Source organism: Rhea pennata, chromosome 3, assembly GCF_028389875.1.
Source record: "Rhea pennata isolate bPtePen1 chromosome 3, bPtePen1.pri, whole genome shotgun sequence".
NCBI classification, from domain to species: domain Eukaryota; kingdom Metazoa; phylum Chordata; class Aves; order Rheiformes; family Rheidae; genus Rhea; species Rhea pennata.
In genome coordinates this window covers 38,011,240-38,038,504 of record NC_084665.1, presented here as the reverse complement: position 1 = coordinate 38,038,504, position 27,265 = coordinate 38,011,240, and the positions used below count along the sequence as shown (strand labels likewise).

Here is a 27,265-nt window from a genome sequence, read left to right as displayed (position 1 = left end):
AATATTCTCTAAAAGATACCAAGAACAGGAGTATAATGAAAAATCTGCATTCTTAACTACTCAGCCGTTCCCCAGTAGCTGGCTACAGGGCTATTCAGACATAGTCAAATGTCTTTTCCCTAGTTAACAATAGCACAGATGAGGCTGAATTGCTACAAGCTAGTCTTACATCTAACTTGGGCTTACTGCAAAATGAGATTGACTACTAAGAAAGCAAGCTGTTCCCATCAGGATTGCACTGAAAGGTAATTTTACTTTGAAATGAAGCTCAGAGCTGCTTTCAACTGCATACTAAGTGACAAGTTAGCTAAACTGAATGACAAAAGTAGTCATGATAGCTCATAACTCAGCTAAGATAACGTGGAACACACAAGAAAGAGAAGTTTAATACCATTCCATCTTTTTCATTTTGCATAAAACATTTGCTGAGTGCAAATCAATCAGTTTTACCTGCAGAAGGCAAATGAAATCTAATGGCTGCCACTGCTATGTTTCCAAGGCTGATTTGAAGAATAGGCACAGACAGCTTTTGCAAGAAAGCTGGGTTGCAGAGATATTACTATTGCTAAAGCAGCAAGAGAAGTGAAGAATCTAGCCTACACCTCAGAATCTTATTCTTCAAATATGGTAAACTCATGAAATCATCTCATCTCTAAAGGGAGCAGACATGTTCCTAAATCCTGAGACACAATGAACACAAAAAAAATGCAATCTGAATTTGAGACAGTTGATTTTCCAGCAGATTCTTCCTTCAAGGAGAAAAAAAGAAAAAAGTAACAATCCAAAAAACAGGCCATTAGGAAATTGAACATCAATTTAAACTGACCTATGTTTGTAAGAAACATGAGGAAAAACCACACCAAAGAGAGCCACAGATGCATCAATGACAGATACTCCTAAGGGCAGGGGACCAGGTACAGCTTCACCAGCAGGGATACGCAAATAAATAGAAGATGGATCATGTTCCAAAGCACCACTTCCAGATGCACTGTTTGGCTGAAGCTGCAAAATGCCACATAGTATCTTTGAATATATCTTTGCACATAAAATTCAGAAACAGAGATAAACAAAACACATATACAGTAGAACAACTAGATAATTTACAGTTTGAAATTCTGCAATTACAGTGCCCCATGCATACATGTACTAGCAAACCAATTCAAATTAATCTTCTTGTTTACAGGGCCAGCTAAATCCCAGAAGATCAAAACAGTTAACAGCTAAGCAAATGTACAAACTCTCACTCTTCATAGTAAGACAAGGATATTAGAGAAAGGCTGATAAATTCCAGTACCAACAGCAGCCTCTGTAGCAGAGAGCAAAGTATCATTTCAGAAAAAAGGCTATTAACTCACCCCTTGTTTAAGCTTTGAGTTACAACACTATACAAGTTAAATGATCAGTTCTGACTGTAATGATTCCCTATGCAGAAAGATTTAGGAACAGCATTATACTGACAAACATTTTTATCATAACTCAAATACTTTCTAATAATTTTTTTCAGGTAATACAATTAAATAATCGTCTGTGAACTCTGAAGAATAACTTATTTTCGTAACTTGTTAATTATTTAATCATGAAACAAAAAGTGGAATCCAGAAGTCCTGTATTCTTCTTAGAAGGTCAAAAAAAGCAAAGCAAACATACTGGTCTCAAGATCTCCACATGCTTAAAAACAATATGGCCAAGCACAAGAGGATCTTTGGACTTTCACTGCAGTGCTTCATTGCTACCAACAGTGCCACTGTTTTAAGTTTTATCTTGTTTTGCTATAACACCATTCGCAATGCTGATACTGTGACAGCACTTCCTTTATGAAACATACTTAGTGGGACTTGCAATGTATGTCCTGATTAATAAAAATCATCAGAACAATTGCTAGACTAAGCAAAGGTCTAGTTAATCTTTAAAAAGTAGGTTAGTTGAATAACCACGGCCATATAGATTGTATAACAACATTCACATCTCATCTGTAAGCAGTTTTATCAAAATATTACACTGTAAATGAAAGGCCTTAAAACTTAGCAAGCCACTGAAACAAGTCTAAAAACAAAGAGTTTTAGAACCCACAATCACTTCCTGAAACAGATAATGCACATAATTCATTTTATTATTTTTCTGTTTTTGTACTACCTGATCTTCAATTGACTTATGATCTGTTTCCTGCAGCCAGGAGCCAAGAAGAACACTATCATCATAATGGCAAAGAGACCTCAGGAGTGATGTGGTTGTATTAGCAGAGTTGTCTGTCAAAGTAAATTCTGCTACCAGCTCTCGAAGAAGTGCGTTAAATGATCCTAAAATGTAAAATATTTAGAAGAATCACTTTTCCTTCTTATCCAGAACATTTCAGCTACAGTTACAAGCAAAAGCATATATATCTTCATTTAATACACAGCAAACAGCCGTAGGAGTAAACCTAACAAGACTACTGTTGAGAGCAAGGCTTCAAACAAATCTCAGGATTCCTAGTTCCCAAATCCCTGTTCCAGACAAGGAATCATACCATTCCTTCTGGAAGGACAATCCAGATTTTATAAGTATTTGCTCACCTAAGTTATCATGTAAATTTACTGATTTCCCCTCTCCCCCTCCATTTAAAGCTAATCTGCCAGATCATGTGAAAGTGTCTGGTCACTCAATAATAACAGTGATTATAATAATAATTCCGTCTACTAGATCGAATAACCTAATAAACTAACATACCTGATTATACCAATACTCGATAAGGAAAAGGAAAAAAAAAAAAGCCTAAGAAAGAATGCAAACAGAACATCTCCAGAGCAAAAAATATTAAAGATTTTAAAAAGAAAAATCTCTCAATGAATCATTTCAAGCATTATACATATTTTCTTGCCCCAAATCCATACTTGTTTTCCATCATTGTGGGTATTAGTATTTATCAAGTGAGCCATCAGATTTTTTCTAAACAAGTTTGTGTACCTAAGTAGATAAAAAGCTATTTTGCCCAAACCACAATTATCTGAAGGTGTTTGTTAACTGTATATTAGTTGGACTCCATTTTCTTTTTCTTTCTTTTTTTCTAATTTAGGAAAAGACACACATATGTACTTTTTATATCCACCTAGTACTACAATACAGTTTATTAAAAGTCATAGCTAGAAAACAGAACTCTTCATTCCTGTATCTGCTGTTCAGAGTATACTATGAAATATACTCTCTATCTTTTAAATAACAATGATATAAGACACCTAAAATAAATTTCAAAATGAGAATTCAGTATGTCTCATTCCCATAAATGGAACTGAAACTTATATACTTTAAATGTTATTCTAATATGCAAGATTCATACTCTGTACTTAAGCTGTCAAGATGACATCCAGGAGATGAGGAATATAGTGTATGACTTGTGGAGACTTCTAGCCTTTTATTTTGAATCTTGCATCTGCATATAATCACATGAATTTGACAAATGAGCTTCAAGAGAAATCATCAAAAATCCATCAAAAGGAATAACTAGATTTTTTTCTTAATGAAAATTGTCAAAAAGTTATATACCTTCATATGTCTTTGGAGGTAATAAAGCCAAAATATCATAAAGTCTTAAACGGACCATAGCTGCACTAGCTTTGAGATGAGCTCCGTGGGCTTTAATTACTGACGGAATACTACAGAATCAAAAGAAGAGAGGGAAAGTCATAAATACTGCATTTACTGAAAAGAGCATTTCCATTTTTTTTCCCCGCACAATCCTCACTAAGGTAAGAAAACAGCATTGAGTGAACAACATTACGCAAACTACAAATAAATTTTCAGAAATACTGTTCTAACAAAACATTTGCTTAAACAGTGTTGTAATTCAGAGGTATGGAGGTATGTATCTCCTTATTAAAAAAAAAAAAAAATCTTTAATTTATACCCCCTATCCCCCCAAAAAAAATCTCCATTGCATTTTTCCTTATATTCTATAAAGTGTTTAGGTCTCTTCACTATTACATTCTATAAAAGGATGCATCTAGTATTGCAGTACATTTTTTTTTTATTTATTTCTTGCATAAGGGTAAGCAAACCTTGGAGTCACAGGCTCACTGAGCTGGAAATCCAAAAGACAGTTAATAAAAACTATCACAGTAGGCTTTTTGGCACAGGCTATATGACGATATACTTTCACAAAGTTAAAGATCATTAAAAAATTTTCCAACATGCACAAGCAGCAATAGTCCATTGCTAGGCCAAAAGAGGAGAAGCTGAATTAATACAAATTTAGTTGTAATACTTCAGCTCAAGGAAAAGATAGAAGTGAACAAAGAGCAGAAAGAGCAACAAATAGAGCAACAACTGCTCTCAGTATTGACAGCTTGTATCATAACAGTAGTAAGAACAATTTTCAGAAGACCATTTTTAGTCTCAAAATGTCCTTCTAAGGATTATGTAAAAATTTTAATTTTAAAACTGTGTACTTACTGTGACATCATTGTCATGGCACATTCTATAGGTGTCATCAATTTTCTGATCACATCCTCAGTTAGGAGCTCAGGGCAGTGAGCAACAAAACTTCTCATAGCTAATAACAAAGTATTTCAAATTAAAATCTTACTGATACAAAAGAAAGAAACTGTATTTTGCTCATACTTTAACACAGTATCAAAAAAGCAGCAAATAAAAATGTTTATTGAAAGTCCGTGTGACACGTTCACCAGACTACACATAAAAAATAGGTCACATTCGGTGAAAATATGACATACCTTACTCTCTCTGAAAGAAGGAAAAGATGTTACAAGAGTGCTCTGCATAATATATGAGATCACGTTTTGTATTATTATGTTCTTGTAATTTTGGAGTTTGAAATTCTTACCACACAGAGCTCCAGCACGGCCTTCCAACGTTACTTGCCAGGTAAAAGAATCTCCTCTCGCCTTCTCTGCTTCCAACTCCTTCAGAGAACGTGGAAACACATTTCGCCACAGCAGCAACATCTTAGGTAGATGGTACCGAACAACAGACGGACCTAGGAAAAAGTGAAATGACCTTATAATAAAAACTCCTATTAAATAAGGTTTAACAAAAAACTTCAATGAAGGCTTTGCTCTTTATGCTATTTTTTCCTCATTTCTCTTTTCCCTCTACTTCTCCCTACATAAGCAATGAAGGATAAAAGGGAAATCTTTTTCATTTTTAGGTTAAAAATGTTGCAAATAAAGAGTAAAAATAGATATATTTTCAGATTAATAATCAATTTTATTATTAAAGATAGGAAATACATAATAGATGAATCAATATCCAAAATTGGCCAGCTGCTGCAATCATCTTAACTTTTTTTTTTTTTTTAAACTTCCTCTGTTTTTTTTATATTATTATTTTGAAGGCAAGTTTTTCAGCCTATCCTAATTTGCTAACATGATGAGTAGAAGAACAACTGACACCTTCTGACAAGCTTAATGGTCAAGTTTACAAAAAGTTTCTGAAAAAACTCTGGAAGACCCAATGTAAGCGCATTCAAAAACACTTTGGAGAAGGACGACCAAAATAGCTCTGTACTGCTAGAAAAATCATAGGATGGGCAACAAGCTGGCAAAAGAATAGAACAATTCAGATAATCAAGAGGAAACAAAATGGTATTTGCTGAGAATCAAAATACTGAAGAAATCAAAATACTGTCCATAAAAACCACTTTTGCTGCAAAACTCCAAAAAGGATACTTATAATCTCTCAAAATTTAATCTCCAATACTTCTGTGGTAGCAAATAAGCACAGACACATATTAGCCTGGACATTTAAAAAGACAACAGAATGTTTTGTAAACTGTTAATATCTGTAGTCAGAACTGTTGTTTATCCAGGGGCACTCATGCAAATTGCTGGAATTTCAGTTTCATTTTATTTACTGTGCATTTATTTCAATACCACAGTACTGATTAGGGAAGGAACGTTATAGGTAATTTTGCACTTTTCGTACTGTGACTACAAGCTGGATTTTGCCTGCCCCTCTCCCCAAGAAGAAGCACAGAAAAATTAGATATGACATCTTCTATCATTCAGCTTACATAAACACTTATATTTCACTTTTCCCCAGCATAAACATCACTGCTGAAATAAAAACAACAATTCTCTGTTTGGGGAAACGACTAGTATAACACTGGACTGATTGCATGCAGAGACTATTTGCCACAGTAGAGGATCAGAAATATTGGGAAAATATTGAAGTAAAATAAAAAAACCAACTGTTTTTACAACCTAAAGTCATAAGTGCTCCAAGTAAAAGCCATCCAGCTTGAGTCCGCTGCAAGGAGAGTCTGCTATTTTGTGCAGCAGTTCGTAAGAGATCCTCAGCAATACTGACAACCATCTGCAGCAATGACAAAGAAAACAATGGATTTCAAAAATATAAATTTAGATAATGGAAGACATTGCTGCAAATTCACCCCTACAGATTATATATAAAGATGGTCTCAAATCATTTAAATGGACATTCTATAAACAGCAGACTACATTTCAGGCAAATAATTACTCTATGCTCACAACACAAAGTAATGTTTTCTTGAATTATTCTACATTAACATGCCAAATGAGAAATAAACTTAGAAAGACAGAAAGGGAAAAAAAGCTGGTAAATATTGCAACTGAGATACTGCATACAAAGGCTCTGGCCATTGCTCTTTCTAGGCCCAACTTACCTTTCCAAAGCTTTAACTTGTTACCATGTCACATGTTTTGCAAAGCAATTACTTCTAGATAAAAAAAAGATATCTTTTTCATACATTCACATACTAAACGCTCTTTATCTCACCTTTCCTTTGGCATGAGGAATACCTAAGGGACACTGATGCACACCACCTAGTAAAGCAGCCATAGCAAAACTGTAGCCACTGACAGCTTCAGGGGAAGTCTTCAGATTGTTGAGTCTTTCTGCGCATCTGTCCAAAAACGGAGTCAACTGAAAAGGCAATGCCACAGCTACACATCTTAAGCACCACGCAGCTGCAAGTCGAGCAGCCATGCTGGGATGGAGAAGAACTGAAGTTACAGTCTCCAAGAGACCTAAAGAAAAGAGTTTATAGCCATACAATTACGATGTACTATTTAATATATGTAGACAATTAAACTGTATTTAAATTAGACAGGCAACATAAAAGTTAAGAAATGCTAGAATTCTTGAATTTTGTGACTCTGCCTTTTTCTTTAAGAAAAAGTTGTTAGCATCATGCTGATCCACATAAGGTTTTACCAGGAAAACAAGAGCTGTCAGAACCACAATATGGATCTCAACCACTTGAACTAACCAGAGGAAGTGAAACCAGACAGTAATCCTATATATAACTAGCTTTGAATGGAATCATGCCTAAATTTTGTCCATCTTTTATAACCTGTCAATAACAGAGCAGCAGAGAGAGTGATTTTTGGTTTTGTTCCACACAGTAGGCAGGTGCTATGGATGTCACTGACCACTGTACCTTGTACACTATGTTTTTGACACTCTCCTCCACACAAAGTTACCATCCTTCTGCACTTTCCAAATCTCCATGCCTAGCTAGTCCTGCTTTCTAACTGTAAGCTCTTCAACTCAACATCACTCTCCAAAACCCACAACTTCCCCAGCCCAGTCTTCTAACCCTTACAAACTCCTACTTCAAATACCCCACTGACGCCTTTTGTCTTGTTCTCTCTGTATCTAGTCAACAACTTCTGCCTGCTTACTTCATAGCAGTTAGTGAAACCACCACGAAGATATAGCTCACACTATTCTTTGCTCTTGTGGGATGCAACAGCCAAAAGGAATAAATGCAAACATGGTCTTCCTCACCCCAAAGCCCGCACAAAGTCAGCAGGAAAAGAACATCATGTATGTTAGAGAACAATCTATAAACGAAATTTTTAAAAGGGGCTTTTTTCCATTGGAAAAAAAAAATAGGAATCCACAGATGAAAACTGCAGCAATACAGTACAAATATGGATCCATACACATATATACCTATATATATATATATACATACACACACATATATATATGTATATATGTAAACAAACTCATACCAACTCTGATCAACTGTATCCAAGCTTTTAAAAATAGGCCTATCCACAGGTTCATCTCCTGACAAAATGCCCCTAACTTCCCCACACAAATGTGATACCTGAAAGCAACACAGCTTTCCAAAGGCAAGTATTTCAGAACTTACACAGAAAAACAGTGCATTTTCTATAATATCATTATCTGAAAGTCATCAGTACCAAAAACAAAACTTCACATCCCTAAAAGAGAGTTTCAGACAGACACTCCGTCAAAACTGTTGCTTAAAACTTTGGCAAACTTGAAGTTAGGGTATTATAAAACAATGAGCTGAATAAACAGCAGGATAAACTATAGGAAGTGCTATCACTTTGTTTCTTACACAATAATTTATTATTCAATAAGATTGTAATCATGCTTCATACTAGTTTCTTGAATGTTTCATATAACCTACTTAAGCTGATTTGCATACCTATGGAGGGTTCTTGAATAAGAGGAGATGCAGTAGCATTCAGACTCTGAACCAGACTGCCCAGTTCTTGAAGGGCACAGACCATTACGTGCTGGCTTGCAGCTACATCAGCAGCTCCTGATTTATTTTCACTGTTAGCATCATTCACTACTGCTTCTGCAGAAAACAAAACAAAGTATCCTGCTTAACTATCACTTGAATCACAGGTAAACCACATACAGATAACAACAGAGGACAGAAAGGGACAGTTTAGTTTTGACATCAACCCTAAATATTGAAATAAAACCACAACTCTTCCTCATAGTATGAGTTGGTAAAGCAAAAATAACATCTTTACAGCTATTAGCCAAACACAAAAGCATCCGAAGACCATGAATAACAGATGCTCAAAAGTTACTGTCAATGGCAGAGCTCTAAGAGGTAGGATCAGTAGCATAACTCAACAAAGGATATAGATGTGCAGCATGTGTACATTATATCTTACATACACCCCCCCACACACAAATGAAGTAACTAAGAATATAATCTTGACATATCTAGGTTCTGCATATGAATTTGCATACATTTATTTGGAATAAAACTGTAAAAATTCAATCTTTGATAACTTCAAGGTGAAAGCAAAATATAAGGTTGTGACTATCTAATTAATTTCATAGATTCCACTGCATGTTCTTTCTCTTATACTATGTCCCAGAAGCAGCATATGGGAAAAGAAGCTACAACTATCGCTTTAAAGGAAAAAGGCTTTAGTATTTAGTATTTATATATCTAATATAGTACAAATTTAGCAAGTGGTCCCACTTTTATGAAAAAATCAAATCCATCAGAAATGCTCAAAAAAAGCTTAACAGTTCTTCCCATCATCTAAACATGTAGTGGAATTTCCTATAACTGATATGGAGCTGGAGGGAGGTATTTCTGCAACTCTAATCACAGAAGTATCATTCTCAATAGACTTTTTTCCTGAAAGCAAGGTTCTTAAAGTCCCATGTAATCACAAACATATCTTCCCTATCAAGGGGGAAAAAGTAAAAAAAAAAAAAAAAAATTAAGAAGAACTCGGAAGTGTTTCAAAAAGAAGTGTGATTCCAGGCATTAAACATTACTTAAAACTCAAACTAGATGACTGCATAAAAATAAAAATGAAGCAGAAGAAACAGTGTGCAATTCTAGTTTACTTTTTTAAGCTCTAGCTCATTTTGTAAGAAACACATAAATGCTAAAACAGTTTTAACTGTCAACCTTCCAAGTGGTTACATGTCAAAGGCAAAGGGACCACTTTTATCTTCCATATTACAGTCTTCAGATCTTTGACATCTTTGTCATTTGTAAAATCCAATTAGACAGTAATATGCATATTAGTAGGGGATACACAAGCACATTTTTCTGGCCTACAAGATCTTCAACACCAGTCATAATGCACTCTCTGTGATTTTCAATACAGCCTATCCCAAAACAGATTGCAAAAGCATACTATTTTCCCTCTTGCCTTCCAAGTAAATGCAATGGAAAAAGTCCTTGCATGATAGCAAGCCACTTTACATAATCACTTTTCAAACAGACCTTCCTTTTGGATATCGTATTGCAAACAGAACACAGCTGAAAAATATTTTACCATAAATTACTTCTCATGACAGAACAAAGTGGAAAAATGACTGACTCTACAGAATGACAGTAATTTTCAACAGGTCTCAGATAAAGAAAAACGATTCTCACCCACAGCCTTCATTTGTTTACTGATGGCTTGACATATATCTTTGGCAGCTGCAATCTGGGCTTTCTCCCCCAGTAAGCTGCCCACAGTTGCTCTCAGAATAAAAGACACACATCTTCTAGAGTACACTGCCTCCACATGGGTCTGAGTTGCACGAGGATGGGAGACCAGATCCAGTACATGGGATAAAAACGTAGCGAAGTTGCGCTCCAGCCACTGACCTCCTAACGTTGTAACAAAGACAACATAGGCCTGCAAATATATGTTATATATAGATCCAATTAAAATAGAAACAAAAGACTATATTCAGTCAAAGACTAAACAATTATAGGTAGACAATTATACCCACACATATCAGTTTAATAGTGACATCAAAGTTAGCTATAAGCAACCCTTCAAAAGCTAAGTAGGATGAATCAACCTGCTAGGCAGCGCTTTGCTGCTGAAGCTAAGCTGTTTCCAGTGCCACAGTTGGCTCCAACCCTGCTACATATGCTGTAAAGTGCAAAATAGTTTTTTGATGATAGCAAGTCTAAACCACTGCCCTAAGTAACTGTCACATTTTTAAAAAAATAACGTCAATAATAGCAAGCAACAGGAATGTGTCCCAACTGAAAATGAAGACTAAGCATTTTTGTCAAATTCACTTGAAAGAGACTAAGAAAACAAACAAGCTTAACAAAATATACCAGAGATCAAAAAAAATCCGGACTCTGGCAAGTTGCTGAGGTATATTCAAATATATGTCATGACGGACTCCTGAATTGGAGCATGTGCTGCTGCCGTCTTTTTCTATTATGAATTATCAGACAGAGCTTCCACATTCGGCAGATTTCGTGTATTAAAGACAGACATACGGAGAGAAGAAACAGCATTTAACAAGTTCAGGCTGTAAACTTTACCCAGCAACCAAAAGAGAGCCAGTACACGCAAAAAGGATAGAAGTCTGCGCTCTCTAAAAAGAAGTAAAATTTAAAAAGGGAGCTGAAGTCTTCAATATTCTAAGTTTTCAAATATTTTAAGAGTTAATCCCACCTAAGATACACTGCTGAAATAAGTTTACCTTAGCATGTATTTTAATCAATCAGTACTGCACATCAACAATAAAGGAAAATGTCTTAGGCAAGTGACACTGCATATACATCTCACAAAAAAGGTGAGTCAAACTACTCCTAAGTTAACTTTTAAATAAAGAAAAGATTACAAGTGTACATTTTCCTTCCAAAAGGGTCACAGTAGATGCATAAACGTTACTTTATTTAAAAAAGAAGAATAAATAAAAAATTCCCCCAGATTATCACAAACCTGAGTAACACCGACTCGCACTTCCCTATTGACAGAACCTCCTACTTTCAACATCTCTCCACCACTCTTCAGGAAACCAGACCCGCCTCGCAGAAATCCGGTGGCCATGAGTTCTAAGACCTCTTCAAGCGTAGCTCTCTTCACGTTCTGTCGCATCACTTTTGCGAAGATAAAAGCAATCATTTAACCCAAGGTTCTCCAAACAATACAGACAATCTCGAAAGTAGAACTAATTATTCACAACAATCTTGCTAATCATGAATTCAATCGTCATTTCAGATAACAGCTTCTTTTTTTTTTTTTTTTTTTTTTTTTTTGCTTTAAAAATAAGCTACTTTTCCCTAATTATTTTTGATGGTCAGAGTTCACTCTCTCTTTGTATGTCTATAGCAGGCAATCTACTTCACTCATTTCAGTTTAAAGCTTATAATAGAACCAAGCAATTCAACTACAAACCTCCACGAACTGGAACAACAATACATCATGCAACATTCATGTAACATAGTACTGAAGGTGCAGTTTGTCTATTTGAAAATGGAATTTAAGAGGAACGTACCTGTTGCTTGTTTTGGTATCAGTGCTGTAGCCATGACTGTCCCCAAAAGCTTTGACACCGCAACTCGCACACCATAATTTGAGTTTTCTAGAGCCTTAAAGCACAGCGTTGCAACATTCTCCAGCTCAGCCGTCCACATAAACACAGCTTCATTTTGTAATTCCAGTAGACACTATAGAAAAAGTAAGAGCTGCTGAGCACCAGTGGAGACTATGCTTACCTTTTGTCTAGATATAATTATCACGTTTACTCAGAAAAATATTTAGTTAATGAGTTTCTTACCAGTTAAATTTTTCCCCATTGCCTCATTTACCCTAGATGATATAGCTGGAGTAAACATTTAGAAGAATCATAGGGCTAGGATAACAAATAAAATAAATAAAAAAGAGTTTGGGGGTTAGGTTTAGCTCAGTTGGTTACAGCATGGTGCTAATAATGCCAAGGTTGCGGGTTTGATCCCCATATAGGCCACTCGCTTGAGGGTTGGACTAGATGATCTCTAGAGGTCTCTTCCAACCTTACCAATTCCGTAATTCTATGTCAAGAAATGAAAACACACCAAAAAAATATTACCAAAAATCCCTGCCACTGAGCCTCACAGCTAATACCTTTTATCTCATATTTGTCTATGAAGGAGGGAAGACAATGCTACTGTACTTTGGTTTACAAAAATTAATTGGTCAAATATTTGAGCCTTCAGTATAAACTAATAATTATCAAATTCCACACCATAAACAACAAGTGAAAGCTTGACTGCAGGCACTTCACAGTCACAGCACAAAGAATTTCTAGAGCTGGCCAGAAACACTCACCTTAGCTACTGCGCATCGTACAGCCATAGATCTGTCCGTCAAGAGAGATCGGGCATTCTTATAAATATCACGGTGACAAGAAGCTGCTGCTCCTCCAAGTCCATTTAAGACTTTCTGTAAACTCATCAGGATTTCACTGCGGCCCTGAGACTGCATGCATGAAGAAGAAGTTAAAAAATGTTTAAAAACAAATAAACACAAACCGGGCAAAAAGACAGACATAGCATTTTTATCAAGTACTGCATTTTTTTGCTTCTGTGTATGCGTATTTTTGTGAACAAAGAAATGACTTCAGTAAAATGTGCTATATAACAAACATAAGGCTGTTTTTAGATAGCACTAGGCACTATACATAACCTTACTAACACAACCTATAAATTAAGATGAGGCTAGGCAATTCAACAGATTGGCCCTAGGCAAGATTCCTCCTTTCTACTCCACCATTTATCTGCTGCAGTCTCAGGAAAATCAGCTAAAAAAACCTCAGTTGATATGAAAGAACAGGAAGCCCTGTCAAGGCTTCCAATTACACCTGTGCACAAGCGGGTACTTAAAGCCACAAGGCACTGAAACCTAAGGGCACAGTTGAAGAAAAACGCTCTTAGGACACAATGCAGATTTGTTATGCATACACAGCACTGCTAAAAAAATATTAAGGATCCCGTGGTCTCCTTGGCTCTCACAAGAGAGATCCCCGCTTCTATCTTCAACAATGAGATTACTGCAATATTGATTACTGTATATGTATTTATTTTCAGTAAGAAACAGGAATAAAGATCAGTATGATCAGTAGTCCTTCCAACTTGTCACGTTTCAAAAAAAAATGGAGCTATCTGAGCCTTCTAAGTTTACATATCCCATCAATAGAACTCTGAATCAAAAGTAGTTTTCCTGATATGCAGTTTTACTATTGAGACTATCTGGTATGCAAACTGGCAGTGACCATTACAGCAATTTAACCAAGTTACTGTTTTAGCTCAAGAAAATTATTCCCACAGAACACTTCAGTTTTGGAATCTGCATTCTTTTAAATTCTCCAGATGAAAAGTAATTCCAATGAAAAAAAAAAGTCAGTCTGGTAAGCCATACTAAAATGTAAAACAGGACGATAAGGCAAATCAGACCCATTGACTGCCCAGGATTCTATCTCTCAATATTACAATACTCTCTGTTCAGGAAAGAATATACTCTGCTGGCAAGACTAGTAACATCTTTCTTTCACAACTCAAGTATTACTTTTTCCTTCTTAAACTACTGAAATTTTTTTCAGGGAACACAAGAGGGAATCCTAACACACTAGTTATAACGGTACACATAATTGGTGTACAATTTTAATTATGGATGTCATAATGAAGCAATTACTATAATATTTGTAAGGAAAAACTCTAAACTCTCTCTGTAGTATAAACAAATGCACAAGTTTTCCTAAGTAGCAGATAATCAAGATATTTTGGCAAATAACTTTGGAGGAAGAAGGCTTCAGCTTAGACTGCACATATAAAACAGGTTGAAACTTACCTCTGCGCTTTTCAGAGACTTTAAAAGATTATTAACCATTTCTGGAAAAGAACTACCCAGCATTCTGCCCATTTTTTCATAAAATGCTCCAACACACGCCACTGCAGCCCTATCAAAAAAAGACATTCATCAGTGTACTCATTTTCTATATCATCTAATTGAGGACAAATAATTACAGATAAAGGCATATTTTTAATTACCCTTTATGAATAAAAACCTATCCACTGGTTATACACTGGCTTTTTAGTTCTGTGTACTTAAATTTCTTCCTCGATTAAAAAGAAAGTAACAGAAAAGTTATTAGCTACTAAGAACACAAAGGTATCTGGATGGATATTATTACAGGAACTACACATAGAATGAGAAATTCCAGAGAATACATGTATATGCTGAAATCTCAGCAAGATTAGGACACTAAATGTTTCAATAAACTGTCTCTTTTCTAAGCAGCTGCAAAGTTATAAACAAGATAATCTCCACCCATGAATATATTTTCCTAGACACCAAATGAGAAATTTTTTTCAGGCACAAGAACTTAACACACTTAAACAATTGCACAAAGAAAGAAAACTTATGGGCACTTTAAAATCACTGGGCCCATAAACATGCTATATATATGTGTATATATATATATATATGTGTGTGTGTGTGTGTGTGTATGTATATATGTGTATATATGTATGTGTGTGTATATATATATACACACACACACACACACACACACACCCCTTTTCCTTTCCCTGCCTTTCAAGATCAGAGGTATTTTAAGTAACGATGTGCTTCAGTTAGCTACATTAATTCTTTCAGGAGAGTCACAGAAATAGCTCCTGAAAACGTGCATTTTTTTCATTGCAAAGAAATAAGTTTTTTTAATCCAAAGTTCTTAGATAAATTATTATTTGGCAACTGATAGCATTATCAGCTAAAAAGCTATTTGTTACAAACACAAAGCCTACCACTTAAATGACACATCTCCTACACAACTCTGGAACTCAAAAGAAAAACCACCCAAAAAACGCACAACTGCAGTTTGAAGTCATACAGTAAAAAGACTTCTGGACTTTCACTTAATTCGGCAGAATAAATTTCTGAGATTGTTATAGCATGAAACTCTTCAGCTTACACGAGTTTCTCACAAATTTGCAACAGCTTCAAATGAAAGGAGGGCACCTTCTGCCCAAATGGTGACTATCAGATTTGATTGTCAACCTTTACTGTTATGGCAATGTCTAAGGACAGATCTAAGTTAGGTTCACAAGATGCAGTATGTGAGGGAGAACATCAAAAACAGTTTCAGTAGAGATTTTTTTCTGGCATTAACTGTAATTCCTACCGAAGAAACTACTCCTATACCTAAAGACAAGCTGAATCACACAATCATGCATATTTACACCCAAATATAGAGACTACATTTAAGAAATTTGTGTACTGCATTACAATAGAGGAATATAAGCAGGCAACACTTCAGGGGAAAGGAAAGAAAAATGAACATTTTGTCAGAATTGGAGCATTATCTATGCCAAGAGAGAGTTCTAACTGTCTGCAGGTTCTACCTTGTCTTAAATTGGATACTTAGTCCAATTAGTAAAAATGCAACTGGAGGAATTTCTTCACTGCATTACTTCATCAACTGTTATCTTCTCAGTGATCTAAACACGTAAATAACCACAAGATACAAGATTCCTTGTGTAGAGGAAATATCTCAATTTCAGATAGCCATATATATATCACTTTTGAATTGTGCCCTCACAATCTAAATCATGCTTTTTCTTCTGTTACATTAAGCATATGTAAACTCTAAGCATGCAAAATACAAAAAAGCCACATAATGTGGCATACATAGGCAGAGTATTTTTTGTACTATGCAGTACCACTTTGCTTAAAAAAGGAAAAGAAAAATCATTCCTCCATTCTTAATAATACTAAGCTTACAGTTTGGTGGGCAGGTAAGCAGCGGTATCATCTTTATTCTTGATGATGTCATTACATTTGTCAAGTGTCTGAAAAACCGTAAATGTGTCTCCGGTGCTGTAAAGAGCAGCAAGATTTTTCGCTAGTAGATTCCGTGTAGGTGGCCCAGGGGAACTGCTGATAAGTCCTGTTAGCTGTTCTACAAGTTTCTTTTGTTTTTCCTTCACATCTGTCTGTTAATGGGAGAAAAAATAGTAGGAACAAAAGAGATCATTTAATCTTGTATCTTGACTCCAAAACAGCCAACAGTGGATGCCTACAGGAGATTAAAGTAAACCTTATACCATTCCCATATATATGGAATACAATAAATCGCTTGTCTCATAGAAAAGTGAGATACACTCAGTAACACTCAATATTAGCAGAGGCAGACACTAAATGATCAGGATCAGCTATTACTGTGTTTATTTTTCACTTTTAAAAAATTCTTATTAAAAATGCAGTATTACCTGCCTAAAGCATCTTTTAATCCCCTTCATCATCAAGAATCCCTACTCTGGGAGAGATTTAGCCTTCCAAACATTTATGATACTGAAGAACTCACATCAAACTAAGTGTTTCATAACAGAGCATCATACTGAGTGCCTGTAATTAGACACTAAAAGCTACAAATGAATACAGTAGCTTTGCAGGCAGAGATTAGAATCATAAAGTTATCACTTGGACATTACTTGTAACCTTTCTCTAGTATGAGATGAATAAAGTGTTTTAGAAAAAGGAAAAAAAATTACCTTGTTAGCAGCTACCAGCACTTTGTCCAAAAATCTTAACCACTCAAAGATAAAGACTGGTCTCTTTGCTTCTGTGATTTGAGCTAATGCCTCCTCATTCAGTAACAGACTATGAGCCAGCTCCATTATTGGTTAAATTTTGGTTTTATTGTAGATTTGTGTATTGGCTCTAAAATAAACATTTCAATATTAGTATAAAGTATAATACAACAGTACAAAGTTTTTGAAGTTATGCATTACAGTATACAGTTGAAGTCTGCTTAAATTTAGCTTAACTAATAGTCTCAAATAAAAATCTACTTACATGCTAAAGACTGAGTACATCCATTAGTATTTCAGAGATCAGAGTCATAAACAGTAAAAGGAGAATCTACTGGCAACTTCAGGGTGTTAATTCTTTACAAAGAAAAATATATTGAAATTTCTGTTAAAAAAAAAGAAAAAAGAGAGAGGTAAAGCAGTCACTTCACTTTCTCCTCTTACATAAAGTAGAATGAGGACTATCACTAAGCATGACCCTTCCCCCATTCCTGGTGCTTGGGCCAGAACTTAGTCACTTTTACGTCATCTTCAACAGACAGGGTGAGAAAGAGATGAATCCATCACAAGGACTCTTAGGGAATCTGGGTTTTTTCCTTGATAAATGATAAAATGATTCTTTCTTCTGAAGCATGTGAGCATGCTGTGAAGCACCAAGTGTGGGTTTCACAACATTAGCACAAGACTTGCATTCTACTAAACATAGCTCCAAAACACAGCAGAGCTACTGAAGCAATCATATGCAAGTAACAGCACTACATTAAGGAACACAGAATACATATCATCTAAAAATAAGATTCATCTGGACTGCTCTAGAACATACCACTAACCACTAAAAATCACAAGGTAATTCACCAATATATCTTCCAGTAAAAATACACAGCAGACATAGTCCTGTGACCTAACATAGTTTTGCAGCTGAAATGTTAGGATGGTCTAAATTAATTAACTGTGCAACAGAATGAGTGAGAAAAAGGGGAGAAAGTGGTTGGTGGGAAAGTCTAACAATATCACAAATTTGAGAGAAGCAAGAACATTCACAACATTTGGAATAATAAACCCAAAACTCCCCAGACCCCACTGGTCTTGTTTTAAGCCCTCTGAAACCCTGCAAGCCCAGTATATCATAGCCTAGAATACACGCAGCTGCCAAGTGAGTGCAAGTCTCCCCAGCAGCAAAATATTACAGATCAAGCACTTAAGATCCATCCCAATAGCAGGTGTGAGGCTAACAGCAAAGCATTACCAAAAGCACACTCTTGGTGCAACACTCTGCAGACAATGAACGTATACCTTAGTATATCATATTTAAACACGTGCAGAAGAGACTGAGCTTATCTGAAAATCACAATGAAAGCTGACCATCTTCTACAGAAGATAAACAAAACAATGAATTCAGTGATGCTGTAACTAGGATCTTCGTTTAAAAAAAAAAAAAAAAAAAAGCAACATAAGCAAAGAGTATGATCTTTCTACAGATGTGCCCTTCTGCTTGTATTCTCAAGACAGTTACCGTGCTCATAGCTGCTTCCTCATTTGTGGACAAACAACAATTTAAGACAAATGAAGAAATTTAATTTAATAGTCCTTTTTTTCCCCCAACCCCAGAGCAGCCAGTAGTAAAGGGTGACATATTAACAGGGAAATTGTATCATGGTTCTAAATTCGCCTTACTGGTTAGGTGTTGACAAAACTATAGTATCATGATATCTGTAATACTGATCTTGTTCCCTACTCTATGATACATTTGCTATAACAGATATCCACAGACAGGTTAGCGGGGAGTAGAATAAGCACATACGCAGGCACATTCAGCTCTCATTCCCAAACACGCGAAGACTTGTTGTGATCTTATTATTTAAAAAATATTAATAATTATAATAATATTATGAAGGATTCAGGAGGCATCACCTATCAATAAGGTACAGACATGTTGCCTGAAAGCACTTTTAAATGAAAGCAGAGAGAAACACAGTGAATTAGGGCATGCACTATGGTTCTTCAGAGACACTCCCAGAGAGCTACACTGCTTGATATACCCATGCACAGCACAGAAATACAAATACAGTTTGACAGCACAGGCCATTACCTGTCTCCTCTTCCTCTCCAGATAAAAGTTTCAACTTTCCCCGGCATGGTAGAAGCTGTGAACTCCTTATAAGCTTTCCATATATTCCTGTATCACTTCTCCATCTAAGCTTAGGAAATACAAGCTCTAAGGTATCAAATCTCCACATACATTCAGTTGTGCGACTGAAGCATGAAGGATTTGCTAAAATTACACAAATATCCAACTAACAGAAGAATCAGAGTCTAATATATAGCTATACAAAGAAGCAATCCAAAGGTCACCTATACTGGCCAAAGGCTTGTTCCAAAATTCAAACAAAAATGCCTACCAATCTCCTCTGATCCACACCAGAGCAGAGTCTTACTGTGTTGGTTACAAGTAACGCGCTACACGTCCCACGAGACACAAATAGGAGTTCACCAAAGTCAACTAGCAGCCAGGAAGCTATTCTGAAGCAATGCAGAGGTTATAATCAACAGCATACAAACACACCAGACACAAGGTCTCTTCCCCAGTTATTTAACTCTAAACCAACCATTTAGGCCTTCATCATACACTCCACTGGGCTAACCAGAACCGGGAAAGCTGAAAATCAAACAAGCTTTGGGGGATATACGTGTTTCCGAGGGGTTGGATCAGACGAAAAGGTTTCTGTGCCTCAGATTTTCCACCTGCAGCAGTTGGTTTAACAGCAGTATTACCTCTCCCCATAAATACTGCCTGGCTTCACACACACACACCCGCCCGCCTCGGGGCTACCTTACGGAGCTGCTCACCAGGGTCTCCGTAACAAGTAACTGCAGAGAACGACCAGAAACCTGCTGCTTTCTGTAAGCGCGGCAGCAGGGCCCCGCGCCGCCCCTAACGGCCGCGCGGCGCACGTTACGCCGGCAGCGCCCGGCGACCGCGCCCGCCCCAGGCTGCTTGAGGAGCCACAGCGCGGCCTCGGCCCCGAGTGCACGCTCACGCTCGCCGCCGCCGCCACCGACCCCCTCGCACAGCCGCGGCCAGACGCGGCAGCCGGTTAACGCACCCGCTGCCGCCGCAGCCCCGCCGGGCCGCGAGGGGGGACGCGAGCGGCTCTGCGGCGCCCCGTGTCCGCCCCGCGCCTCAGCAGCGCCACGACGCCTGCGCCGCCCGGCAGGAAGCGGCCCGCGCGCAGGCGCAGGCGCAGGCGCGGGGCCGCGCAGGCGCGATGCGGCGGGGCCGGGCCGGGCCGGGCCGGGCTGCCGGGGAGGCGGCGAGGGCGAGGGCAGGCGGGCAGGGGGTTAGCGCGGCTTTGCGGGCTCCGCCGCTGCTTTGCGGGCTCCGGGGGCGCCACGGTGGTGCCCGGGAAAAGGCGGGAAAGGCAGCAGCCCGCGGTGGCTCGCAGTGACGGGCCGGGAAGGGGCCCGCGGGCGAGGGGAGGCAGCTCGGAGCGGCTGCGGGTCAGGTAATTTGCAAAAACAGACAAACCAAAAAAAAAGGAAAAAAAAACCACGATAAGCTGTTCAGTTGCAGTATTGATCGCTCGGAGGTCTGGATAGGGCTTTCGTGGTAAGCATGGAGGAAGAGGAGGAGGAGGATTACATGTCTGATTCGTTTATTAAGTAAGTAGATGTTCGTGCTTTTCTCTCTCAGTGATCAAAAAAGATAACCACAACAAAAAGAAAAGGTGTTAATACTTGCTGGGGTTGTTGATTCGTAGACAGGACGTAAGGCCAGGCTTGCCCATGGTGAGGCGGATGAAAGAAGCTATTCAGAAAGAAGAGAAGCAAAAAGAAGCCAACGAGAAAAACAGGCAAAAGAGTATAAAAGAAGAAGAAAAAGAGAGACGTGATTTGGTGCTGAAAAGTGCATTAGGCAGTGAGAACAGAGGCTTTGCTTTGCTCCAGAAGATGGGCTACAAGAGCGGCCAGGCCCTTGGCAAAACTGGTAAGTATTTTCACTGTCAGGAATTGTTTGCGTGGATGTGGATGTACCTCTGTGTCGTGTGGACCACAGCTGCCACATCGCCTGTAGACAAGGTCAACCCATGTCTCGCTTAGAGCCCGATCACCACTGAACCTTACCTCAGTGTGTCGTGGCGGAAGAGCAGATGAGAGCAAATATGTAAGAATCAAAGTAAAAATGGTATGAGAAATGCGAGGGAAGCAGCGGTACTCTCACTAGCTAAGTGACACTTCTCTGTGTGCATGATATCTACAGAAATTGAAGCAGGAATTTGTTTCGGTTGTCTTGCAAGGCTAATGGTGCCTTGGTTCAAAAAAAATTATTCCCCTAAATTTAAATTTATATTTGGCTTCTGAAAAAAAACAGCGTGCCCTGGCCTGCTGTTACGAAGCTTCAGTAGAAGAAAAACGAAATTCAGTAAAAACAAAACATCAGTAATTGTTAGGCCATTTCAATGCATCTCTAGCAGATAAGCAACAAATAATCTGACCCAGATTTTTTTTTTTTGATGTTTGTCAAGTCGTGAGATTCTAGGATTCTAGCATGAAAAATGCTACAGAAGAATGTAGCAGTGTATTACTGTTTATGGGTGTATTGTACCTGTCAGATCAATGCTGTTTTCTTTCACTTCAGTACCATCCTGTAAACAGCATACAGCTATCAAACGGGCAAGGAAAAGATGAGATTTGCAATTCAGATAGGTCACTGAAAGCACTAAATGTATGTCATTGTGAGATTTTTCAATTTCCAAACAACAAAATTTTTCAAGAAAGCTAAGAAGTTTAATGATAAAAGCCACTTGTCTATCTGAATATACTGTGCTCGTGGTTTGAAAGAGACTTCGTTTCTTAAATTGCCTATTTTGTCCCCCACAGGAGAAGGCATTGTTGAACCTATTCTACTGAACATAAAAACAGGTGAGTGATACCTCCTAACTTACTTCTCAGTAAGCTCAGAGCTTCTCAGCTGCTTATGTTCATGTTTTGAACTTACACAGGCAGAAGTGGGCTTGGTCATGAGGAATTCAAAAAGCGAAAAGCTGAAGAAAAACTGGAAAACTACAGAAAAAAACTTCATATGAAAAAGAAAGCAAATGAACAAGCTGCAGATCAGTTCAGGTAAAATGATTTATTAACACTCCAAGCAATGGCTAAAGAGCCATTCTTTTTAGGCTTTAGGTTTTGTTAATTCTTTCAATGCATTACTAATTCTGAATTTTGTTTGATACAGAAGGAGTTGAAACACAGTAATTGCTTCTCAATTCTAAAGCAACAGGACATGAACACTGTAATATTAAAAGTGTATGCTGCATCATGTATTTTTGTTAATAATGCAGAAGATAAATGTTAGTAACACAGACAATATAAATATTAATTTTTCTGGAAGAAAGCATTTTCAACTTTTTTAAATTGGAGAACCACATCAGCTTTTTGAAGATAAAGTGTACCAGTACAGTGTTGCCACAATGGTTTTCATTTACAACCAATTAACAATTGGAGCAATTTTTTTAGGTTGCTTTCTATTTTTTCCTGATTTGCTTGTTTATGCATGGAGAAGAAAAACCCAGGGAAGGCTATAATTTTTTGCGGATGCTTCATTACCACTTTTTCATGTCTAGTGGAAACCTGGTGGAGAAACAGCATTATAGTGTGCTCAAAAGGTGCATACTCCTATGGAAGAAATGTTGGATGGGACTTCTCAGCTTCAGCATTATCTCTGGTCTGCTTTCAGTAGTCTGAAGGAATTGTATGGCTAAGATATTAACAGATTTTTCTACTTTGAAAAAGCTACGATTGCAATGCTTCTCATTGTTTGCCTGCTCATTTTAGCTATTTATTTTTCTTAATAGAATAAGAGTCAAAAACAAACAAGAAGAACGTAAAATGGAAGGGGACCTTCGAAAAAGCCAGAGGGCCTGCCAGCAGTTAGATACGCAAAAGGTAAGGCAAATACATTTCTTCAGGCTGAAACGAATACTGTAGATTAGAGATACAGGCTGTCAATAAAGTAAGGATGCAGTTCTTCAAACTTCTGTAGAACTGTGGGGTAACCAGGCTGAAGTCATGAAGTCTGGCTACACTTCAGTATTCTCAAAATTCCTCCAAGTGTATGTTGTCACCATTAAGCTATTTGAAGGTATTTGGGAAACCAGCCTCATGGTAAGTTATGTGAGAATCTATGTTCATTGGGGGCATCAGAGCTCACATGTGATTGCTTCTGTGAATTGCAATACTTGTAGTTGCTTCTGTGCTGTTTTCATATCTTGCAGTTGGCAATGTCAGGCTGTCCTAAATGGCTATGCTGTTGCTTCAAGTGAGGAAGCAACATCATGGTCGAGGGCGTAAGCAGATTCAAGAAATGCTTTTAGAAAACACTTCTAAAAATATTTAAAAAAAATTTCTGCTTGCTAGGAATAACATGAGTAATAAGGGTAAAGTAGTTTAAAGCTTTGCTGCTTGGAAAATTTTGAATGTTCTTTTGACTTTCATGAGCCTGTTGGAGGTTAATACTGCTCTAGAGTTCTACTGAGATTATAGGATCCCCCCGAGTCTGTTTCAAGAAAAGTCCATTGTATGAGCTTAAATCAACTTTGGCTCTTCTTCCTTTAAGTTAACCATATCTGAAGTGAATTAGGAAGCACTGTGTGAACACTTGATTAAAGAACTTCAGGTGATACTTCCTCAGCTGATAACAGATCTAGAAAAGGGTAACTGTGCACACAGCCTTGGTGTGAGATCATGTTGCCTTACACATACTGAACAGCAATAGAATAAAAATTAATAGTAGCCTGCATTTTCATTTGTTAAAAGTTAATAATCATGTGGATTGCTGTACTTAGTTTTCTACTAAAACTTTGATTATGTAAGAAAGCTGTAACAGCTAACATCTCACCAACTAGAAATTGATTTTTTCCAGTATCTTACAGGAAAATCTATAGAGGCAGTTAATTTTCCTTTAATTTTTTCATTACTAAGGATATTGGTGTTCCCAAGGAGATTTGGTATTGGACAGAACCTGAAGAGGAAGAGAAAAAGGATGAAGAGGAGAAGGAAGATGAATGCACAAGTTCAGACTTCAGTGTAAGTTTTGCAGCTAAGGGAATGGCTTGAATCAGAATGGCCTCTTTGCCATCTCTCAGCAAGTATTTTTTTTTTTTTTTACAATTATATGAAATCTAAAACATTAGAACATCAATTTATTGGTGAACTGTTTTGAAGCTGATCTTTGAAAAAAAATACTCTGTAAATGAAGTTCTAAATACTTTTAGGTCTTAGCCAAGATCTTGCAAAATCATTTATTTGCTGAATGCAAAATCATTTGAAGTTTTAATTTTAGATGCCTCATGTCTACAGCAGAATTTTAGAAGCACTAAGTAATTTCAGAAATTGCTTCAGTGGCAATCTCAGGTTGGACCCAGGAAATTCACTTTTTGATGGGATCTAGATCATACCACTGTTGTTCAGTGTTGTTTTTTATTGCAGAGATTAGATATGAAAAAATCTACCAAAAATACCACATGCTTGAAATAAAGCATTTAACTAATATTTTTAGCCATCTTTTCAGTGCAAATTGCTTAGCTGGAAAGAAGGACGAACAACAAGCATCAGCTTCCCAGGCTTCATAGATTTCTGTGCTGTAGGCTACAATTTGGGGATATTAGACCTTACTAAGCAGCAGTGTTACATAACTTTTCTGTAACAAAAGGCTAGACAGTACATTTCAGCAAAGCCAATAGCTCAGACTCTTTTATATCATGAGCACCTGATCATTGTGTTCCTGTACCTACCTCTAGGTATCAGAAAAGTTACAGATCCTGACGGCCTATTTAAGAGAAGAACATTTTTACTGCATTTGGTGTGGAATAACCTATGAAGGTGAGAGTAAACCTGTCAGGTATATAAATGTTTTGTTTTGGTTACATATCTAGACTCAAGTAGTACAACAGATACTTATTCCTTAACCTGTCATGCTTTAACCAAGGATAGTGCTATAGACATGATCCCTGCACTCTTTTGTTTAATTTGTTCTGTTTAGTCACTTCCCTTTTTCTGAGGTCCAGAATTGGACAGCATCAACTGTTTGACCTAGGGTCTGACCCAGTTTCGTTAACCATCTTTTCTTTACCTTAATGCAGATGGCTGGTACAGGATAACTTCGTCAGAGATGCTTTCCTAAAAGATACTTCCCATCAGCTTGTGTTACCTGAACAGCTTTGTTTTCTGTCCTGCTAGTTAGCTTGGGAGTTCTCTTACTGTGGTCTGATGATTGTGCAGTCAACCCAGCATGTGCTGTGAGAGAGATAAAAACTATCCTATATTAATACTTGCATGAGAATATATACTACTTAGTGTGTGTACATATGTATACATACATATATATATGTGTATGTATGTCTGTATATATACATGTGTGTACATGTATATGTATGTGTATACATACATATATATACATACATACATACACACACACACCAAATTTTCCTTCCAGGTCTACACAAAGCTTGATAGGTTGTGATTTTAGGCCAAGCTTGAGGTGTTGACATGCACAAAAAATAAATATTGACATTTGAGTTAGTACTCAGATTTGTTTGGTTTTGAAAAAACAAAATCCAGATATTAAAACCAGTACCATTAAAAAAAAAAAAAAAAAAAAAGTGAAAGCTCACAGATACTTCTGAAAACACTAGAATGCACTATCCCATTCTCACTGCACCGAAGAGGGCAGAATTAAACTCATTTGTTTTCATTGTTTTAAAATCCAGTTTGGAGTTCATAATGAGAATAACCCCACTGTCAAACTTGCAAGCCTTCATAAATTTTATTTGATCTATTTTTACAGATTCTGCAAATAACTTCTGATTTCTTTTGTAGTGCCCTCTCCTAGCTGGAATCATTGACTTTTTCTCTGCTTATCCTGTAGATTCTGAAGATTTATCTTCAAACTGCCCTGGAGACAGTGCTGCAGACCATGACTGAAGTCCTTCCTAAAGAAAGGAATCCTAGATAACATGTATATAGTTCATAATTTCTTTCTTTTTTTTTTTTTTTTGAAGATACAGAATAGGAGGAATGCTGACTAGTTAAACTACACATTTCTGAAGCATTCTATGTATTTTCTGCTTAATTAACTATTTAATAAGAATTACAATTCTGTATTTGCACTACCATAATTTAGAGGCAAGTAAGGCTTCTACAGTCTTCACTTAAGCCTTGTCTTCAGCAAGATCAGCTGATAAGTTATCCCCTCATTTAAACCTGAATTTTTATTAACTAGTTATTCTGTTTAGAGTATGATAAACAAGTTTTTATATCTTTACAAGAATGCCTGTACATCTGTATTGCAATTTGAGTATATTTTTTTCTTACTATCTTAGAGCAAGTGAAAAAAAGCTTGTGAAATATTAGTGACATTATTTGAAGTGATACCCTCCTCTATGTAAAAGTGTTATTTTGTAGAATCTTGGGGTATGTTAAATAAATCTTTTAATATATTTTTTTGTTCTTATAGAACAGCAATGGCTACTGTAAACACCCACTAATAAAAGGTACTGAAGTATGTAAATCACTACACAATAAATCTATCACAGTGTTGGGCTAAGTTCAATATTATTTAGCAGTAAAAAGCAATGCTATTTTATGGGCATTCCACCCATGAACTGTAAAAGATATTCAGCTGAAACTGGCCCCATACCAGTCTTCATAGTATAAAGAGTAGTTTTGAAGGGGTGGACAGGGAGTAGTCCAACAAGTGGTGTTTTGTCTGTATCACAGTATTGTTCTTCCCTGACCTCGAGGTACAAGGAAATAATGGGAGTAGTCCAAAGTAGTAGTGTATGCATTTGTGAAGGAAAAAAAAATTACAAGAAAGAAAACTTTACTTGTTACAGAAAGATGTGACAAAAGAACATCACATACTTATTAAGTGACAAACACTTGCAGAAGATCAGCAGATTTCCTTAAGAGCATAAAATGATTATACATTCATAGCTATTATTCCTTTTAACTGAACACCCATTTTTTAAAAATTCAAAAAAACCCCACATTAAGTTCTACACATAATTACTGTTTTCCTTCTTAGAAATCTCTACTCATTTGCCTTTTATGAAGTTAGGTGGGCTCCACAGCTATGATTGATTGGTTTGAAAAGATACAGCTCAGACCAGTATCTGAAGGGCTAAT

The 27,265-nt window shown here is 37.0% G+C and overlaps 2 protein-coding genes across 7 annotated transcripts in view; one reads left to right on the top strand and one right to left on the bottom strand.

The window, feature by feature from the left end:
- HEATR5B (HEAT repeat containing 5B) overlaps nt 1-20,276 on the bottom strand; it is a 60,804-nt gene extending 40,528 nt beyond the window's left edge. For 4 of the 6 annotated variants that reach the window (XR_009957897.1, XM_062572076.1, XM_062572079.1 and 1 more), the window contains exons 1-18: nt 20,188-20,268; nt 19,173-19,276; nt 17,349-17,468; nt 17,045-17,213; nt 16,275-16,486; nt 14,343-14,451; nt 12,825-12,974; nt 12,013-12,184; nt 11,457-11,614; nt 10,154-10,403; nt 8,438-8,593; nt 6,748-6,998; nt 6,195-6,306; nt 4,817-4,969; nt 4,426-4,525; nt 3,520-3,629; nt 2,134-2,297; nt 827-1,002 (exon numbers count right to left, since the gene is read on the bottom strand). Coding sequence is in view for 5 of the 6 variants with exons in the window: in XM_062572076.1 (XP_062428060.1) it covers nt 827-1,002; nt 2,134-2,297; nt 3,520-3,629; nt 4,426-4,525; nt 4,817-4,969; nt 6,195-6,306; nt 6,748-6,998; nt 8,438-8,593; nt 10,154-10,403; nt 11,457-11,614; nt 12,013-12,184; nt 12,825-12,974; nt 14,343-14,451; nt 16,275-16,486; nt 17,045-17,170 (2,399 nt within the window). In the remaining variant the exon portion in view is untranslated. Of the gene's footprint in view, nt 1-826; nt 1,003-2,133; nt 2,298-3,519; nt 3,630-4,425; nt 4,526-4,816; nt 4,970-6,194; nt 6,307-6,747; nt 6,999-8,437; nt 8,594-10,153; nt 10,404-11,456; nt 11,615-12,012; nt 12,185-12,824; nt 12,975-14,342; nt 14,452-16,274; nt 16,487-17,044; nt 17,214-17,348; nt 17,469-19,172; nt 19,313-20,187 lie in introns of those variants that run through there. The other 2 variants (XM_062572078.1, XM_062572077.1) reach the window with 2 other exon arrangements.
- Nucleotides 20,277-20,378: 102 nt separating this feature from the next.
- On the top strand, nt 20,379-26,150 carry GPATCH11 (G-patch domain containing 11). The gene is made up of 8 exons (XM_062572074.1): nt 20,379-20,743; nt 20,842-21,068; nt 21,962-22,003; nt 22,084-22,204; nt 22,936-23,026; nt 24,062-24,166; nt 24,880-24,961; nt 26,007-26,150. The coding sequence occupies exons 1-8, from the start codon at nt 20,697-20,699 to the stop codon at nt 26,060-26,062; spliced, it is 771 nt and encodes a 256-aa protein (XP_062428058.1). The 5' UTR covers nt 20,379-20,696; the 3' UTR covers nt 26,063-26,150.
- The last annotated feature ends 1,115 nt before the right edge of the window (nt 26,151-27,265 follow it).